Source organism: Aedes albopictus, chromosome 2, assembly GCF_035046485.1.
Source record: "Aedes albopictus strain Foshan chromosome 2, AalbF5, whole genome shotgun sequence".
In the NCBI taxonomy this organism is placed as follows: Eukaryota; Metazoa; Arthropoda; class Insecta; order Diptera; family Culicidae; genus Aedes; species Aedes albopictus.
Genome location: NC_085137.1, coordinates 325,426,728 through 325,442,117, shown reverse-complemented (window position 1 = coordinate 325,442,117; position 15,390 = coordinate 325,426,728). Strand labels below are relative to the sequence as shown.

At 41.3% G+C, this 15,390-nt stretch overlaps 2 protein-coding genes across 2 annotated transcripts; both read right to left on the bottom strand.

Annotated features, from left to right (window-relative positions):
* Positions 1–1,345: 1,345 nt before the first annotated feature.
* Positions 1,346–2,180, bottom strand: LOC109404302 (histidine-rich glycoprotein-like). The gene is made up of 2 exons (XM_019677135.3): positions 2,073–2,180; positions 1,346–2,003 (listed from the first exon to the last, which is right to left on the bottom strand). The coding sequence occupies exons 1-2, from the start codon at positions 2,079–2,081 to the stop codon at positions 1,464–1,466; spliced, it is 549 nt and encodes a 182-aa protein (XP_019532680.1). The 5' UTR covers positions 2,082–2,180; the 3' UTR covers positions 1,346–1,463.
* Positions 2,181–14,128: 11,948 nt separating this feature from the next.
* On the bottom strand, positions 14,129–14,917 carry LOC109404314 (cuticle protein 19-like). Its single transcript, XM_019677147.3, has 2 exons — positions 14,767–14,917; positions 14,129–14,695 (listed from the first exon to the last, which is right to left on the bottom strand). The coding sequence occupies exons 1-2, from the start codon at positions 14,773–14,775 to the stop codon at positions 14,252–14,254; spliced, it is 453 nt and encodes a 150-aa protein (XP_019532692.1). The 5' UTR covers positions 14,776–14,917; the 3' UTR covers positions 14,129–14,251.
* Between the last annotated feature and the right edge of the window lie 473 nt (positions 14,918–15,390).

Below are 15,390 nucleotides of genomic sequence, written 5' to 3'. Positions count from 1 at the left end.
ATTTCGAGGCTTTAACGAAAAAAACTCATATACAAAGGTAGATGATAATGAAACTGTCCCTGCACCTTCGGGACTTTGATAATCTTTTTCGGTGATGTTCAAGAAATATTACAGGAACTGTTTAGAATCAATAAATTTTTATCTTTCTTTGAAATATAAGAACTTTTACATTCATTTCCTTAAATTCCTTAACACCCCATTTTATTTTTTTCCAAAAATTCGCATATTTTGTTAAATATCTTCAATTTCTCCAAAAAATCGTCAAATGTTGTAATCTATATGCGTAGCAGGCAGCAAGACAATGATCGGATTGCTTTTCCTGAAAGTTAAAAGAAGTAGAACTCATGAATTAATGAGGTCGAATAATTTTTCCGTCCCTTAACACCTCATTTTACGGTATATATTGTGGCAATAAATATACTCAATGCCCAAGGAAGTCAATGAAATTTCCATTACGAAAAAGGAATCGAACCCGTCACTCTCAGCATGCTCTTGCTGACTACCGGTGATTACCATCTCGTATACAGGGTGTTAGGTTCCTGAGTGTAAACTTTTTAATGGGTGATAGAGGACCATAAATGGTGAAAAAAAATTGTTCTACGCATATGGTCAAATCTCAACCGTTACGTAGTTATTGAACTTTCCATGTTTTGACTCTTATTGCCTTAACTGGCTATAACTTGAAAATGGTCAAACTTATCGCAGTTTTTTTACCCTTAATCGAAAGATTTTTGAATTTTATATCAAATGGCATCTTTGAACCGATTGGTTTAGTTAAATAACTAAGTTTTCTAGAGCAAATATCTCAAAAGTTGTGTGTTTTAATTTGTTTATGTCAATTATCTTTGAAAAATGCGTAATAATTTAAAATTCTTTCTTTGGCAAAGTTGTGGCCCCTGTTCCACTCTACAATTCGTTCTTTGACATCAAACTTTTATCTCTTATCGTTTTCTTGCAATTTTGATTTAAACATCGCATTTCAGATCATAAATTTGCAATCGTCATGGTAAGCACTTTTTTGCGCACTGTGCCGCACAAACCGGTCAAACCAACGGGGTTCATTTTTAATTTGAACTTCTAGTAACCCGGTGGGCATCGAAAACCACACTGATGGTAACCCTTTTTGCTGTTTTGTTTCGATTCTGCGTTCCGTTTCACCTCGTTCCATGAGCAGAATGACGTTTGAACCATTTTTAGTTTAAACGATGTGCAGATTAGAGGGGGTCAAATTAAAAAGTGTTCAGATTAGATGCGGTCAAACCAACGGGGGTAGACGGTATTGTAAGCAATTTTTCTTCACTTACAACATTTTTTGTCATCAATATAAATCCACATAACACATTCGTTATTTGCATCACTTTTTTACTTTCGTTAACTAATCTCTTTGGAAATCATCTCCATGAGGTTGTTATCAAAGGAACTCTTTAGAAATCTTATCACAGATCGAAGGTCAGTCTCCACTCCTATTCGTATTTGGTATAATGGCTGTAGCTATCCTCATGACCGTGATATTGCGCTGGGTAGTGGTATTCGTGGTGTTCCTCATGGTGCTCCGGCTCCTCATGATGATGATGGCTTTCATAAGCTGCCGGAGCATGATGTGGCTCAGCCTTATGTTCAGGCTGATGATGAACATGTCCCACCTTCTTTACAACGGCATTGAATCCATGGTGAGGATCAGCGGTGTACTCTACTACGCGTTCCGTACCGTCGGCATCGTGCAGGGTGTATTGTCCCTTCACGACATCTCCATCACGGTGCTCCCAATGGGTTTTATGATCTCCAGTGTGGTCATCCTTGACTCCGTACTCGAATTTGTACTGAGGATGAGCATCATGGTGATCTTCATGGTGGTGGCTATCGTGTTCCTTGCTTTCGTGGTGCAATTCTTCCTGGTGATAATGTGGAGCAGCATGTTTAGGTTCCACATGATATTCATGCTCTGCTGGAAGGTGATAACCGGAGGTGGCGGTGATGGCCACAAAAACCAAAATGCACGATACCTGTCAATTGAAAAGAAAACCAAAACGTTTCAAACTGAGCTGATGAGCTTACACCACACTAACTGCTACCTTCAACATTTTTTTCTTGTTTTCGAATGCTGTTCACTGAATGACCACAAGTGGAATAATGTCTCTCTCGCTGGCATACCTGCATTTATATACAGGGCATCTGTAAGCAATCCTCAAACCAATTAGTTACAACTAATAAACTCAAAGCTGGCTGGCCAATTTGGACAACTAATAAAAAATACCGCAGCCAAAACCCCTTCTTCAGATTTTTCAATTAATAAAAAAAAATCACATACAGCCCTGCCAAATTCAAGCTCAACCTTGGAGATGGAGCAGCTGAACGGTGCGGTGTCAAAGCCAGCGTGCACCTAGGGAATTCCACGTGCCACACCTAATGAAACCACCACCGATGATGAGCGCGGTTGTGGAAAACAGAAACAGATGGAACTGTTTCAAATTCTCATCCTCACAAATGCGGATGCGTGAAAACATAATTTCGGTTGATTGTACTTTACAAGGAACCTAACATATAGATTAATGAAGCATTAAGAACAGAATACCATTTTTACTTGCAAAACGCAATTATGAATGTGTTTTATTTTTAAATATTTTTGGAAACTTTGATGGCATATGTAGGTAGGTACCTATGTAGACACGGCATAAAAATCCCAAGGCAGGCTAGTAACCTGTGTAAACATACATATCAAATCAATTGATGTGAAGTACTAGATCGCCTCTGAACGATTTGAGTTACGTCATCAAAAAACTGTCAGTTTTCCGGAAGATATCACCTTCTAAATATTTTTTTTTATTCTTATTCACTTAAGGTGAATCGGGACGCTGTGTTATTTTTCCTATCTTCCCTCTCTTTCTAACAATTTGCCTCGCGATTTTGAAGATGGTAATCTCGATTTCTATCGCACAGATGAGGCTGAAAAACAATCAGCATATGCACTGCAAGTAAGCATACACAATGATAGATTTTTGTTCCATTATATGAAGTAGAATCTGAGATTACCATCTTAGTAGAAACAGAGCAATGGCGGATATTTCCTCGACCGTCCCTTCCGCCCTTAACCTAATTAACAGCTCTTTTGTCCACTAGGGCACTACGTGAGCGATTCCAATTGGACGCTGCACTCTGTGCAGCGCCTACATGTATTCTATTCTAATTCAACTATATCGAACTGGTGCCTTGTGCTGCTTCAACTTTTCTACCCTGTTCACGGTAGAATGATGAGCACGATGATACTGATGTTTAGCTGCTGTTCCTTTTCCAGTCCGATTGGGGGGTCCATTATGAGCTGCGGTTCGCCGATATCCAAATTCCGGGTCCGTTGGAGCTATATGCTCCGAAGAGGGTCAGGTGCCAGCTGCTCTCGGGGGGAAGAGCAACTGACGAAAAACTGCAAGTGCCGGGGCTGGGTTCGAACCCATGACCATCCGCTTATGAAGCGAACGTGTGGACCACTGCGCCACGGCCCCGACAACCTTCTAAATATTGTACACCGTGTATGTAGAGGATTCACTTAACATATTAAATAACTGCATATGTCATGATTATTTACTCAGGATAATATTCAATCAGCGGTTTGTGCTTTTTTTAGTAATCTCCCAAATGTCATAATTGAGTCCAGAGGAAGGAGAAAAATAACCAGGGAAAATAATAATAATTTTCAATACATCACTACTATTTTTGTTAACTGTTTAATGCGGCGAAAATCTGCCCGCTTCTGGTTCATCCACGAGGTTTGTTCAATACTTTAAATCTACACTCTACAGCGTAGTAATAATACTCCAGTTCCGTGCGTATATTTCGGGAAAGGATTCGGGCAACCCGCTTTTTTGATCACTGTCACACCTTTTCCCTTGCCTTCACAAAGTGGAGTATTTGCATGAGGCATAGATCTTAGTCGGTCTTCTCTCCCCATAAAAGTCTTCAATCAAGTACCCCTTATGAAATAGTGTTTGTGGATGAGAAAGACCACTCTTTATTTTTAGTAATTGCATGGATCATTTTGCACGACGAAAATAAATTTCGATATTTTGATAAGATGCGAGAAACTATATTAAAAATGTATGCACCATAATTGTAACAATGCATTGTTAACATTGCAATGTTATCATCATTGCGCAGAAGTTCGTGGATCGTAGCAGGCTGTGCACGGTGTGTCTGGTGGACAACATTAATTTAAAAAAATCGGTATCGCTTAGACACCCACCAAACGAAAGCTGAGGGTCCCCCTTTCATTTGAGACTTAAATGAGAAAGTTCTATCGGCGGGTCTAGAACAATTTTTTTTTAAATATGATATTTTTTCATTTTTCCAAAGAACACATTTATGAGAAACACTGTTTTCCATTGCAAACATGATTTTCCAACGGTATATTTTTTATATTATGTTTATTATTCTACCCATAAAAGCATTATAGTCCCATGTGAATGGGAAATCCAGCAGATGACAGTTTTGTATTTATGGACAGTGCGGTGAAAGTACTAGAACAGCGAGTATAAAATCGAGTTATAGGCTGTTCCTTTGAATTCCAATAATGTGTTTGCATCCTATTACAGATGCGTATACGACTTTAGGGTCTTGTATTTGACTGTTACCAGCAGGTCACCAATCGACCAACTTTACAGCACATACCGTCATTTGGTTCTTCAGATTTTGTGCTCTTGAAATTTCGGGGTGTGACTTCGTCATATATTCTCCTCAAAGAGGTTCTCAACTTCAATGCGCGTCTGGTACTCAAGACACATGTTTTCTTTAGTCTTCTTCTTCTTCTTCTTCTTGACGTAACGCCCCTACAGGGACAAAGCCTGCTTCTTAGCTTGTTCTATGAGCACTGTAGGAGATATAATAAGAATAAATGAAATTGTTCGATTTGTTTGAAATTTTCTTATTTTATCTCTTACAAGCACTTTCACAGTTTTTAACTAAATACTTCTCCTGCCAATTACTATTTTGCTTGTGTATAGCGTGAGACTTGCACGAAAATACTGCATGCTCATTAAGGTCGAGGAAATTTCCTTCACGAAAAGGTCCTGGACTGACCAGGAATCGAACCTGTCATCCTCAGCATGGTTATGCTGGATACCCACGCCTTTGTAAATCATCGGTGAACAAAATCGGTTTATTGTTCTGGTCACTCGTTGACGCCGGTTTCCATCTGGATGGCAGTTCATGAATATTTGAGAGCTTCATCTGATCAGCTTGATCTCTGGGATTTGCCCGTAAATATTCAGCAACCGCAGCAACTTTATGAGAAGTCTGAATGATGTTTAACAAGTTTCAATATACTTCAGCTTTAGTGCAAACAAGTTGTTTGCCTTTGATCATCTCCCTGTAGCGTCTAGAACACAACTCCAACGAGCAATTTCTTTCTGCGTCATCGGTAGTAACGCTAGATCGGCCACGTTTGCCCTTTATGAGAAGTTGTAGTTTTTGCAATACTACATATTTCACAAACAAGAAGGGCCGCAACTCCTTGTAGAAGGTTTCAAATAATATTTAAACTCATAAAGAGTAAATCTAATGGGTATATTCTCACAATTGAATGAGATAAATTTAAATGACCATGGGGCCCATATAGCCGAGGCGGTAAACGCACGGGTTTTCAGCATGACCATGCTGAGGGTGACGGGTTCGATTCCCGGTCGGTCCAGGATCTTTTCGTAAAGGAAATTTCCTTGACTTCCTTGGGCATAGAGTATCTTCGTGCCTGCCACACGATAGTGCTCATAGAACACTAAGCTGAGAAGCAGGCTTTGTCCCAATGAGGACGTTACGCCAAGAAGAGAGAGAGAGAAATTTAAATGACCAAGTCCGAACTTTTTTTTGGTGGGGTAGTACTAACAGCTGTCTCTGATATCTTTCAGAAATAGTTGTTATAATATCACAATATCAGAAACAAGAACAAGTTAAGACATTTTCAATCCGTTCTGATGATTATGTATGTGTGTGCTCAGACATATGTACTTTAATGTAAAACATGTGTATATGTCAATAAAGCTGTAGAATTAAATGGAAAGTTGCTAACTCGTCTATAATGCCATGATAACTAGCAGAAGATCAAACTGTTGATAACCGACAGATTAGCACATTGTTCTTAGTACATATATATTGTGCAACCGTTAGATACAGTATGCGGCAAGAAAAAATGCGAAAGTGTTTTTCAACTTCAAACCTCATTTTCGTCCATTTGACATTAACCAATCTATGTTTCAACGTTCCATGATCTATAATAGGCTAGTTTTCTGAAAAGTTATTTAAAAAAATTCCCATTTTGGTCACTAACCTTTACAGGGTGGCGCCTGAAGATGAAGACAACCAGAATTTTCAAACCGCAGAAAATCGCACAGGTCGCTAAATTTCGCATCTGATAAAACAAATTTTTTGATTTTCTCTACAATATCATCAAATATATGTACTTATTTCATTTGGTATGTGAAACTACATGGCTCTGGATCAGTGTGGTCTGGTTGTTCATCGAACTTGAGCTAATTTTGTTACTGTTATAGTCATTTTGTTTTGGCGCGGGCAAACCATTGGGCGCGCAGTTTATTGATATCCGCTTATTAGGCCTACATTATCACATGTTAAACATCAAATATGTTCATTTTTTTTCAGTGCTAGAATATAGACATTGACTGATACACTGTCATGAAAAAATAGTCATATATATCCCATATTTAGCGTGTAATAGTGCCTTGAACTTTTCGCATTTTTTCCTGCCGCACCCTGTATGTAGCATTAATTATTCTATTTTTGTCAGTTGAGTGAGGCTACCTGTTTACAAAGATATACGGTTACTAATAATTTTTGTGTCTCATCATCCGTTATTAGACAATTTTACTAAACAAATCTAAAACTGTGAATATTAACTGCTTTCGATGATAATTGTGGCGGAAACAAACTTCTTCAAACACAATACATACTCTTTGGTTTGGTTTTCCTCGTCACTTAGGGGGTTCTTGTCGTAGTTGTTTCTTTAAAAGTAAGGAGCTATACCTAACTACATCCGAGCCACGGCATACAAGAATATAAGATAGACCTTCACGTTAATAAAATTGGTGTAGGGATCTAGATTGTTTTATTCATGCTTTTGATCGATTTAAATTGCATAAATTGCATAGAAGTCAATAACTTCGTCTCGATGGCTGCAAAACGGTGAGTCGATAAGGAGAGCGTCAAACATAGCTATGGTCCTCATAAGTTCCTACCTCATGCTTCCACGAGTCAAGGGATGACAAAGACCGCCAGCTAAGAGTTGTGTGCTTAGCTGGTAGTGCAGCCTGAGCAATGTTGTCCTTCTGACTTCAACTAGATTGAGCAGGTACGACCGAGCGTCTGTTCACCAAGGAGATGCGGCTCAAACAGCGTCTGTTGTGGCATCCAGTGGCTGAGTAAAAAATGCTGCATCATGCCCAGCTAGATCCAAGGTGGTAGCCCCATCAGCGTGGTAGTTCCAGAGTTGGTTGGGACGCTAAACAGAACTGGCACGATGGTCCTCCGGCGAGACAGGAGTGGTGGCGTAGGCCCAATAAGCCATCCGTAAAAATCCCCATTGCGAACAACATAGGAGAAAATACGACTCGATACAATCGGCGCAAAGACCCATGCGATGAAAAAGGACTACGTTTGGAAACTTGGAACATGGAATTACAAGGTACTTGGTTTCCCAGGATGTGACAGGATATTCTACGAAGAATTATAGCGCATTTAGTTCATCACTGGACTTTCGCACTAGTTTTCAAGAGAGCGAAAACGCAAATAAAAGTGCGCGATTGCATCCAAGCAACTTGAAGTCTTCAGAGCACTTTTACAGCATACATCGAAGAAATAGTGCGCCTAAGACATCAATTTGATTTGATGCAATCGCGCAGTTTTATTTACGTTTTTGCACTCATGAAGACTCAGTGCGCAGTCCAGTGGTGAACTAAATGCGGTATACATTACCGCAACTTCGACATCGTGGCGATGCAGGTACTTTGTTGGAGTGGACAGTAAGTGTGGAAAAGCGGGCGACAATGTGTGATTGGGTGGCAGCCTAGGCGGCAGCCGATCAATGCAAGGATGTACATGTTGAGAGTTAAGAGCCGTGTCTTCAACTACAGCATCATCAACGTGCACTGCCCACACGAGGGAGACCTGATGGCGAAAAAGAAGCGTACTACGCGCAGTTAGAGCAAACATACGATGGTTGCTCACCGCGTGACGTACGAATCGTAGAAAGAGAGGAAATATACAGACCGGTAATCGGGCGAAACAGCCTGAACGCCGTATCGAATGATAACGGCCAGCGATGCGTGAACTTTGCAGCCTGCTAGGGTATGGTAGTTCGAAGCACTTTCTTCCCCAGCAAAGATATCCACAAAGCCACCTGGAGATCACCCGAGAATCAAACAGACAACCAAATAGACCACGTTCTAATCGATGGTAAATTCATATCGGATATAACCAATGTCCGCACATACCGAAGTGCCAATATAGATTCGGATCACTACTTAGTCGCTGTGTATGCATGCGCTCAAAACTTTCGACAGTTATTACCACGCGTAACGTAGAAGTGGTTCAAGCCTACGCGCAGCAGTTAGCATTGGCCCTACCAACGCAAGAGCAGCTTGGCGCAGCTACACTTGAAGATGGCTGGATGGACATCCGATTCGCCATATGTAGTACGTCGGCTGCAGCACTAGGCTTCGCAGCACCGAATCACAGACTGGTACGATGGCGAATGTGAACAGTTAAAAATCGAGAAGAATGCAGCATGGGCGAGAATGTTGCAACACCGCACGAGAGCGAAAGAGGCGCGTTACAAACAGGCGCGTAACAGGTAGAACTCAGTCTTCCCGAGGAAAAATCGCAAGCAGGAAGAACGAGATCACAAAGCAATGAAATAGCTGTACCGCGCTAAGGACACACGGAAGTTCTACAAGAAGCTGACTCGCTCGCGCAGAGGCTTTGTGCCACAAGCTGACATGTGCCGAGACAATCACGGGAATCTTCTCACGAGCGAGCGTGAGGTGGTCGACAGGTGGCGGCAGCATTACGATGAGCACTTAAATGGCGACGTTGCAAGTACCGAAGGTGGCGTGGTAACAGATCTAGGAGTATGGGCACAGGACGAAAGACTGCCGGCCCCTGACCTCCAAGAGATTGAGGAGGAAGTTGGCCGGTTGAAGAACAACAAAGCCGGTGGAGTAGCACCGGTGAGAGCACTACACTGGGTCATTACCAAGATTTGGGGGGAGAAAGTATTACCGGAGGAATGGATGGAAGGTATCGTGTGTCCCACAAAAAGGGCGACAAGTTGGATTGCGGGAACTATCGCGCGATCACACTACTGAGCGCTGCATACAAGATACTCTCTCAAATTTTATGCCACCGTCTATCACCGATTGCAAGAGAGTTCGTGGGGCAATATCAGGCTGTATTTATGGGTGAACGCGCTACAACGGACCAGATGTTCGCCATCCGCCAGGTGTTGCAGAAATGCCGCGAATTCAACGTGCCCACACATCACTTGTTCATCGATTTCAAATCGGCGTATGATACAATCGATCGAGAACAGCTATGGCAGATTATGCACGAATATGGATTCCCGGATAAACCGATACGAAGGCGACGATGGATCGAGTGATGTGCGTAGTTCGAGTATCAGGGACACTCTCGAGTCCCTTCGAATCTCGCAGAGGATTACGGCAAGGTGATGGTCTTTCGTGCTTGTAAATTATATCAATCAAACCAATATTAGTTTTTGCTCTTCAGTAATTCAATCAATAATAACTGAATATGCTATTCATCAGTTTTTTTTTTCCACCTACTCGGGAAGGAATCCGAATATGCAAAAATATTTGAGGGTTTACGATCGAATTTACGAGTTATAGTTAAATATCTAAAAAAAAAGGCGTCAAATCGTGGTAACGTCACGGTAGAATGTGTCTACTACAAAACGCCCTCCATCCATTGTGGTATATAGTGGTATATTTTAACTATGGCTTTGAAAGAAGCTTGTCATCTGCGGTCTGCGCGGACCGCAAGAGATATTCCTGAATGGAACTCTGATCTGTTCAAGTTTAAAATATCATCGGATAATCCAGTCTTTTGTATAGCTACAAATCTCTAGCTTCTGCACCGAGGATTGTAGCTATAGAATTGATTTAGTGGGCATTAAAAAGCTCTACTTCAACTCTCCAGGAGCAAATGGGGTTTTGTCCTATTTTTCTGCTGAGGGATTTGAGGGATTTGACGTGCCTTTCAATGACACATTGAAAATCACATGACGTCTCAAGCAAGCTACCTCCAATCAGTCTTCAAAATTACATTTGCTTTGCGTTGCTTTGATTCGAAAAACTAGGAGCAGGAGAATGCATGCTCCCAATTTTTCAAATCAACAATGCTTTGAATTGCGCCTATCATTTCGTGAAAATACTGCATCATTGATCTAAATCATTCCTCCGGGAGGGCTCGTCTCAAAAGCTAACAAACACACATGGTAGGTAGGCCTAGTAACGGTTCATATTCCTTAGCGAACTTACAAAGGGTTGCCTCGACTGAAAATGTTTACCGTCTATGAATGACTGTCTGTCTGTCAGAAGGCTCAGAAGTAACGGTCGTAGTTGAATTTTGGGTTCAATGCATAAGTGTTGTAAAGATGCCTTAAATTTCTTTTCATTTTCAGATTTTGTAGTTTACAGCGAGTGACTGAACATTGGAGCAATAAGGTTTGGAGAGATGTCACGGGGATAGTAGTTACCTAGTGTGTGATGTCAGAATCCGTACAATTCTAGATGGCTTTCATCGACAGTGCTCATTTCCTGACTCGGCCTAGTTTTAGCAGCATTTGCATCTGCATCCGCATTTTTTCAATAAATCGTTTTAATTGCCCTGCGACTGTGTGTTCGAGTGAAGCATAAACCTTAAAAGATACAAAAACGATGACCGGAACGCTTCCGGATAAACCTGCGTTTCATAACAACCAGTATTGAAAACACTCTGATTGTCTTATCTCATGAAGTATTTCAAGAATTTCCGATCATTTTGCAGTGCCTTTCTATCAGACATAAGGTTTTATCTTACGACTTCCAACACCAAACGTATTCACATTGATCTATTTGGTTGTCAAACCCCTAATTTATCTTTTGCGGAACATAATCTAAGCCCAGTAAATCACTACAGTTAAATAGTTACAGTTACAGTAAATACACTACTAGTACATTGCTAGACGTCCTTTTTTGTCATTTGATTATTGGAAGACAATTAAATTTGTTCACAATTGTTCGAAGAGCAACACGCCAACGCATACGTTAGAAAGTACTGTTGGGCTCCGAAAAAAAACTAGACGTTTCAGATAAGCTCAAGCAGCTCGTCTTAGCCTCGGCCGTTTCCGGGGTGGAGACACAAACCCGTATTTTGTCTCCCGGCTACCAGGGCATAGCAGAGTAGCAAGGGGAGATTTCACCATTTGAGGAACCTAGACATCATGCTTCGCTTCTGCTTTTCCGGATCGTGATTTTCATACGGTGGATTTCGGTGGGCAAATGCCGTGAGGCCACATTACCGATGGAGCTGCAGTCTATGTCAAGGGCTTCATTTTGGTCTATAATGACCTATTCCCAAGCGGGTAGGGTTGTTCTTTGGGATGTTTGGTTACAACTACCTACGCGTTCAGTTAAACTCAAATGATTTGAATCATTGATGCATTATTTTCAATCAAGTGAGCACAGGAGCAATAAAATGCGAAAATTTGAATTGATCGTAACGAAATGATGTTTTTCAAAGCTTGCTTTTTAAAACTCGCGCTCGCAATGATGATCTTTGAAGACTGCCTCCAATCAGTCTTCAAAGATCATCATTGCGAGCGCGAGTTTTAAAAAGCAAGCTTTGAAAAACATCATTTCGTTACGATCAATTCAAATTTTCGCATTTTATTGCTCCTGTGCTCACTTGATTGAAAATAATGCATCAATGATTCAAATCATTTGAGTTTAACTGAACGCGTAGGTAGTTGTAACCAAACATCCCAAAGAACAACCCTACCCGCTTGGGAATAGGTCATTATAGACCAAAATGAAGCCCTTGACATAGACTGCAGCTCCATCGGTAATGTGGCCTCACGGCATTTGCCCACCGAAATCCACCGTATGAAAATCACGATCCGGAAAAGCAGAAGCGAAGCATGATGTCTAGGTTCCTCAAATGGTGAAATCTCCCCTTGCTACTCTGCTATGCCCTGGTAGCCGGGAGACAAAATACGGGTTTGTGTCTCCACCCCGGAAACGGCCGAGGCTAAGACGAGCTGCTTGAGCTTATCTGAAACGTCTAGTTTTTTTTCGGAGCCCAACAGTACTTTCTAACGTATGCGTTGGCGTGTTGCTCTTCGAACAATTGTGAACAAATTTAATTGTCTTCCAATAATCAAATGACAAAAAAGGACGTCTAGCAATGTACTAGTAGTGTATTTACTGTAACTGTAACTATTTAACTGTAGTGATTTACTGGGCTTAGATTATGTTCCGCAAAAGATAAATTAGGGGTTTGACAACCAAATAGATCAATGTGAATACGTTTGGTGTTGGAAGTCGTAAGATAAAACCTTATGTCTGATAGAAAGGCACTGCAAAATGATCGGAAATTCTTGAAATACTTCATGAGATAAGACAATCAGAGTGTTTTCAATACTGGTTGTTATGAAACGCAGGTTTATCCGGAAGCGTTCCGGTCATCGTTTTTGTATCTTTTAAGGTTTATGCTTCACTCGAACACACAGTCGCAGGGCAATTAAAACGATTTATTGAAAAAATGCGGATGCAGATGCAAATGCTGCTAAAACTAGGCCGAGTCAGGAAATGAGCACTGTCGATGAAAGCCATCTAGAATTGTACGGATTCTGACATCACACACTAGGTAACTACTATCCCCGTGACATCTCTCCAAACCTTATTGCTCCAATGTTCAGTCACTCGCTGTAAACTACAAAATCTGAAAATGAAAAGAAATTTAAGGCATCTTTACAACACTTATGCATTGAACCCAAAATTCAACTACGACCGTTACTTCTGAGCCTTCTGACAGACAGACAGTCATTCATAGACGGTAAACATTTTCAGTCGAGGCAACCCTTTGTAAGTTCGCTAAGGAATATGAACCGTTACTAGGCCTACCTACCATGTGTGTTTGTTAGCTTTTGAGACGAGCCCTCCCGGAGGAATGATTTAGATCAATGATGCAGTATTTTCACGAAATGATAGGCGCAATTCAAAGCATTGTTGATTTGAAAAATTGGGAGCATGCATTCTCCTGCTCCTAGTTTTTCGAATCAAAGCAACGCAAAGCAAATGTAATTTTGAAGACTGCCTCCAATGAGCTACAGGCTCTCTGGCTTATACGTTTTACAGTGTCCTTTTCATGACACTGGTTAGACCCGTTGTGGTATGTGCTTTGAGGTCTCGTTGCGCTTATGCGTCCATTTCCCTATATGCCTTCCTATTTCATCACCTTTCCCTTTCCTAATTCCCATCCCTTATCCTATTTTCCCTCAGGTAAATGAAGAAATAGGCTTATATGTATGGCGATGGCACCAATGTCCCAAATGGAGCCGGCCTTCTGATAACTGATGCTGTTCTTGACGTGTGAAATAAGTGTTGATTTAAAGCAACACTTTACCATAAACACCATAATGACGATGTTAATTTTAAATTATTTTTAAATAAAAAAATGACAGCTTCCACGATCATCCTGTGTAAATCTCTGGGCGACGAATCGAACAAAAGCAGATTACTTTCCTATCTCTCTTCTATGGCGTTTAGTTAGTAAAGTATACATATCATGCATACTGTGGCTCTGATATAACCGTCCAATGAATGCAATTACTGCAAAGAAAAAAAAAATAGAAAGTCAGCTGCAGTTTCCTAGTTTGGTGTCTTCTGCAGTTTGATTGATTAGCTGTTGTAGACAATGTCTCGTGTCATGTTATGTACGCATTCCGACAAATGCAATAAATTTTGCTTCTTCACTATCGCTTTTCATGTGGTTGATTTATTCTCTTCACGATTGCAATTTATTATTTTGCTAAGACAGTTTCGGATCAAGAGATCATTGAAGACAACGAGGGTTTAAATAAAGAATACTATATTATTCTCCTAGTACGGCAGAATGGGCTACAAACTTAACAACATTCTTAATAAATATCAAGTCTTTCAGGAGTGAGTACAAATAGGATTGAATAATCATCTGCTTATTCCAGATGCTTGTGTTCGTGGTGGTGCTTCTTTTCCGGTTCGTGGTGAACCAGTGGTTCGTGTTGGACCTTCTTGACGACTGCCTTGAATCCGTGCAAAGGATCCGCAGTGTACTCTACAATCCGAGTGCTACCGTCGGCATCGAACAAAGTGTAAGCTCCCTTCACGACATCACCGTCGCGTTCTTCCCAGTGGGTCTTGTGGTCTCCGGTATGGGGGTCCTTAACTCCGTAGTCGAACTTGTACTTGGCGTGGGCGAAGTAATCGTGCGGGACGTCAATGTGATGCTCTTCTTGGTGGTGTTCAATTTTGTGATGCTCCACTTTGTGGTGTTCAGGTTTGTGGTGCTTCTCCAGTTCCACATGGTGCTCCTCTTGGTGGGGAACGTGCACTCGGTACGCCGAAACGGCCACCGTCACACAAGCGATAATACAGATGAACTGGTGAAAGAAGAAATAGAACAATAATTAGCATACGTGAAACGAATCGACAATTTATGTATTCCACTCACTTTCATCATGGTGGAAGCGGTTGGATTTACTCCGAAATGAAACTAAGCTAAATACTGTGCAAAGTGGAGTGGCTTCTTGGAACGTTGTCCGATGTTTGATGACTCTTGATCGAATGATATAATTAAAGCTCCACGGGTAGTTTTTATAGTGAAAAACAATAGATTCCGAACCGCCACCGCAGAGTCGGTCAAACAGGGAGAAATGGTTCGATTCGTGCCAATTCTGTCTCGACGCCATCGACCACCCCCTACCGGTGCCATACATTCCATCAAGACAATCCGTTTAGCAGCAAACTTCGGCTAGAGCGGGAGAGGCTTCGACTTCAACAGGTTGCTAATGTACCCACCGAAGATATTACATAAAACATAAAATAATCGACAGGAAAATCGCTCACCACACGGATTAACTCGAGCTGACTGGGTCTCTACTGAACCGGTACGATTGTTGGGGTTTAATGAAGTCACAATAATTTAATTAGCACTCGTTCACAATCAATTTCTTTGCCAACTACTGTACGGGGTGGCTGGCTACTGCAGCATTCGCATCAGCGCGGAAAACTGCACCAATCCGAAGAAAGGAGCCCAAAAAAGAGCATGGAAATTGGAAAATTACCTATGGCAGCG